Here is a 5,459-nt window from a genome sequence, read left to right as displayed (position 1 = left end):
TTTTTTTTTTTTTTTTTTTTTTTTTTTTTTTGGTAACGAGGATCAAATTCAGGTCCTTGTGCTTGCAAGCCAGATGGTGGAACCACTAAGCCAAAGCCCTGGCCCTTAACTGATCTTTTTAAAACACAAGCTGGATCCTATCACTTCTCTGCTCAAAAGACTCTCAAGAATTTCCAACTAACCAGGAATAAAGCCAAACCTTTGGCATGGCTGAACAAGACCTTCGTCTTTGCTACCTCTGTGACCTCATCTCCAGCCACATCCCTGACTCACTCTGCCCAAGCCACACAGATATACTCTACCAATCAGGGCTTCTGCACTGTTCCTGCCTGAAGACTCCCCTCCCCGCAAACAAGTTCCACGTTAAGCTGGGCATGGTGGTGCTCGCCTGTTATTTCAGCACTCAAGCTGAAGCAGAACTACTGAAAGTCTGAGGCCAGTGTGGGCTCCACACTAAGTTGAAGGCCTAAACTACAGAGCAAGGAGACCCTGTCTCAACAACAACAAAAAAAGAAAATTACTCTCTCACAGAAGCAGGTCTCATTAACAAAAGCTACCTCATTAGAAAGGTCTTTCCTGATCACAGTCATTAAAAAGCACACCACCTTCCCTCCTACTGTCATTTTCTAGTGTCTAACTTAATTTTTAATACTAATTACTACTGATAAATTATTTAGAAGAAAAGCAGGGATTTTATCAGTTTTGTTTGTTCCCAGCACCCAGATGCAGTGTGAGGAACATTTACTGGGTTAGGGAGATAGCTCAGGGGTAGAGGGCTTCCCTAGCATGTGGGAACCAATGGATTCAATCCCCAACACTGCAAAACAGAAAAAAAAGGTTGCTGAGTAAATGACCACCTAAGATGGATTTAAAATTATACATATAATTCAATAAAACCAGAAAAATGAGTGAAGTGCTTAGACAACATGGCTCCTTTCGTTATTAATTTGCTTAATGTATATAAGGAGCCCATACTCAATGTAATTTCAGTACTTTGAGTCATATATGAAAGATGTAACATTAGTGTGTCCAAAACATTCATTACTCCATAATATATAATTTCATTAACTTTAACAATGGACTAAAGACAGCAAGACAAAGCTGAGATTAACCCAGATCAAATGACTCTTGATCGGATGCACAGCACATGCAGTGGACTTCATGCAGCCCAGGGCTTGGGGCTGGGGTAGACCTTTGCCAAAGAACCACCAAAAATTTCTAACTAAAGTTTGTTTCAAGTCCTCTGACAGTTACAGAGGTGCAAAAGAACTGGAGACATGATTAGGAAGCTAACACACAGGCAACAAATAGCCAGGAAAATAATCTAAAATTACAATTATAAGATAGACTAAGAGTAGTGCTGACACAGATTACATATTCAAAAGGTAGAGGAATGGGGGCTGGGGATTTAGCTCAGTGGTTCTGCTGCCTGCCTCGCAATCATAAGGACCCGAGTTCAATCCCCCAAACCAAAAACAAAACAAAGCAAACAAACAAAAAAAAGTAGAGGAATGGGGGGAAAAAAAGGAATTAAGATATATCACGTGCAGGTACAAGTTCCTTATGATGAACGTGACCACTATGAATATCTGAAATAAACTTAATTTTAAACTTAATTTAGATTTTAAAAAGGTACTGCATTGAAAAAAAAAAGGTACTGCATAACACTTTATGTGCATTATAGTATGGAAAACAAAAGGTTTAAATAGAAACATCAATAAATAAAACAACAGCCCAATACGGGGCAGTTATCTCTCCACAGCACAGCTGGCTTTCCCCGTGTACTCCAAGGCTTGCTGGAACCCAGGCTGGTCATCACAGAGGGCCTAAGATTTAACTCCTCCATCCCGACAGTGGAGGTCAGGACTACTGCTGCCCTGGGACAGCTCTCCCAGGGTATACTTAACCAAGCAGGAGTTTGTTTAGGAAGACCTCTTGCTCCCTCTAGTGGTTGTACAATTTACAAGTTCCAGGGTTTTAATTTTTTAAGCGTTGCATTACAGATACTCACAGAAAGTTTTTCCACATCTCCCTTTAAAACTCGTTCTAAGTAAAGCTGTTTAAGTTCTCGTTCCAACCGTGATGGCAGGCCAGGATACATAGTAGATCCTCCAGAAAGCACGATGTGCTTATAGAATTCAGATCTACAAAGACACAACACAGTTATTTGGGGTTTCAGATTAGGAAAGTATTACCTCAGGGTTACTATTACTTATTTTCTTAAAAACAATTTTTTTAGAGACAAGGTGTCTTGGACTCAAGTGATCCTCCTGTCTCAGCCTCACTGACGCATGCTAGCCTAGGGTTATACTGTTACAGTCAGCCTCAGAGTGCTGTGGTTGGCTGTGGGGTAACCAAAATTACAATATAAATCACAGGTTGAAATGTTTGCTATTACCCCTCCTTACAGATAAAAATTTTTTAATAATTTTGATATACATGCTCCTATCCTAAAAGCATATGACGTACTTCTTCACAGATGAAATTAGTGGTTTTTTTTTTGGTTTTTTGAGACAGGGTCTCACTATGTAGTTGAGACTGACCTGGAACTCACTATGTAGCCCAGGCTGGTCTTGAACTCACAGCGATCCTCGATCCTCCTGCCTTAGCCTCCCGAGTACTGGGATTACAGGCGTGCGCCACCACGCCCAGCAGTGGCATCTTTTAATAGGGACAGAAGTTTACATTAGGAACTTTCAAAATTTGGTCTGTTATCACAGAGCTTCCCTGGAGCAACCAAGATATGTTTGTTTACTGTAAGTAGCCATACACTTTTTTGACTTTCCAATTTTTCCATTTGTTATTTGTAGTTTGTCTTTTGCTCCTTTGCCTTGAGGCTGTCTGCTGTTATTTTTGGCTAGATCGATGTGTTTCCTTTTTCAATCAGTGCCATTTTTCTTCCTTAAATATACTCTTGACTACAACACCAGAAAATCCAATCTAAAACAGCTGCATTAAGTAATAAATGTAACAGAAGTGAGTGAGGGTCTGAGGATATCTCACAGTGAAGTTCAAAGAGCTAAACAACATGAGTGTTAGCCTTATTCAGACTGATTCCTAAGTTTGCACCTGCTTCAAGCTCTCAAAGGCTAAGGCTACTACAACTACATTCTACTGTTTGGTATTTAACTGTGCTGAAGGCACCATAACAAGCAGGAAGCATGGCTACATGCAATATTAACACAAAAATGTTTATAAATGCATAACACATAAGACAAACACTGAGTGCCATGCCACTTTCCTATGCAAACTCTGTGGAGAGAGTACTGAACGGGATTCCTGTGCTTCTAAAATGGCAACACTTAATCACTGTCAACAAGGACACAATTTTAACTGCTTCTGCTATCAATGAACATTCAATCAAGGGATAAAACTATCTAAATAACTACCATGAAGAATTTACCATAGTTATGAGAGCTAGATTCAATTTTCTGATCATTTTCTATTACGTTTATTTTTATGAGGCAACTATTATTTTTATTAATTCCCATTATTAACTTGGTTACCCAGCCACCCTACCCAAACTAATCAGGTGGTTGTTAAAGTCAGGATTAAGAAAACACACACACACTTGCTTCATAAAATGGCTCTGGGTTAATTCCTCTATAATCTGGGTACTAGGGAAAACTTTCTGACTCAAACTCTGGTTACAATGAAAAGATTATAAATCATTGTTTTTTTGAGATAGGATCTCACTATGTAGCCCAGGCTGGCCTTGAACTTGCAGTGATCCTCTCTGCCTCAGCCTCCAGGGTGCTGGGATTACAGGTGAACCCCACAATGCCCAGCAAATCATTTTATACAATTTAGTTAAAACAAAGTTTTGCAGGCCAAAAACACTATAAGCAAGACAAACTGTGAGAAAACATCTGTAACAGGTATCACAAAGCTAAAAGACAAAATTCTGAACACTGGAAAAAAAGACAAAATCAAATTATATAGAATAGGCAAGCCAACAACAAACCAACACCACCACCACCACCACCACCACCACCACACACACACACACACACACACACACACACACACACTCACAAACTACAACAAGTGGTCCTTAAAAGCACATAAAAATATGTTCAACTTCACTTTTAATAATAGAAATGAAAATTAAAACTACACTGAGATAATTTCTCACTCAGTAGACTGGTAAAAAAGTAATGAACTGGACAAAACTAAACAAGGCTGTGGGCCTGCGTACCCTCATATGTTACTTGGGGGTAGGAGAAATCAATGGTACAACTTCCATGGAGAAGCATTTAGTGATACCTTCCAAAGATACATGCATTTATGTCAAAGTGAAAAACTTCTGCACAGCAAAGAGGCAACATAAAAGAAAGTATCTGCAAACTATGTATCTTTTTCTGTTTTGTTTTATTTTTGGGGACAGGGTTTCAGTTTGTAGTTTAGGCTAGCAATGAACTCACTATGTAGCCCAGGTGGGCCTCAAAACCTCAGCAATCCTCCTGCCTCTGCCTCCAGAGTGGTGGGATTACAGACATGTACCATCATGCTACGCAGAGTCTCTTTGTTTTGTTTTGTTTTGTTTTCTGTACCAGGGATTGAACTCAGGATCTTGCACGCTTGCAAGGCAGGTGAGGTGCTGCCGAGCTAAATCCCTGGCCCCAAACCACATATCTGATAAAGGGTTAGTATCCAAAATACATAAGGAACTCTACTAAACTCTAACAGATCAATTAAAAAATAGACAAAGGAGGGAATGGGGATTTAGCTCAGTGGTTCTGCCACCTGCCTCGAAAACACAAGGTCCCGAGTTCAATCCCTGGTACAAAAAGAAAAAAAAAAAAAAAACAAATGGCCACTGTTATGTGATAAAAGAGCAAACATTCCTAATTATCAGAAAAATGCAAATTAAACCACAATGCAATAATGTCACATACTCATTACTGTTGTTGTTATTTTATATTATTATTATTATTGGTACCAGGGATTGAACTTGGGTCCTTATGCTTGCAAGTCAGGCCAGAACCACTGAGCTAAATCCCCAGCCCCCTATTATTATTATTATTATTGACTTTGTACATAACCCACACCAGCCTTGAACTCACGGTAACCCTCCTGCTTCAGCCTCCTCAATGCTGGGATTACAAACATGTGCCACCACACTCAGCTTAGAATGGGTACTACAAGTGGGGAAGTCAAATGTTGGTGAGGACACAGTGAAAAGGGAACCCTTGTACACTGTTCACGGGACTACAAATGAACACAGCCATGAAGAAAACTGTGGGGTGGGGCATTTAGCTCATTGGTGCCACCGTCAGCCTCACAAGCGCAACGTCCCAGAGTTCAATCCCCACTACCACCAAAAACAAACAAACAAACAAACAAACACCAACCAGTGTGAGGATCTGAGGATATGGCTCAGTGGTAGAGAATTTACCTAACATGCACAAGTCCCTAAGTTCAATCAGTCAAAAAAAAAAAAAAAAAAAAAAAAAAAA

At 39.8% G+C, this 5,459-nt stretch overlaps 1 protein-coding gene across 2 annotated transcripts in view; it reads right to left on the bottom strand.

The window, feature by feature from the left end:
• Positions 1-5,459, bottom strand: part of Actr2 (actin related protein 2) — a 43,413-nt gene that overhangs the window by 5,373 nt on the left and 32,581 nt on the right. For both annotated transcript variants that reach the window (XM_033764401.1, XM_010609730.3), the window contains one exon: positions 2,012-2,144. In XM_033764401.1, coding sequence (XP_033620292.1) covers positions 2,012-2,144 — 133 coding nt within the window. The remainder of the gene's footprint in view (positions 1-2,011; positions 2,145-5,459) is intronic.

Source organism: Fukomys damarensis, unplaced genomic scaffold (assembly GCF_012274545.1).
Source record: "Fukomys damarensis isolate Sample0158 unplaced genomic scaffold, DMR_v1.0_HiC HiC_scaffold_2, whole genome shotgun sequence".
Classification (NCBI taxonomy): domain Eukaryota; kingdom Metazoa; phylum Chordata; class Mammalia; order Rodentia; family Bathyergidae; genus Fukomys; species Fukomys damarensis.
This window is presented reverse-complemented; position numbering and strand designations above follow the sequence as displayed.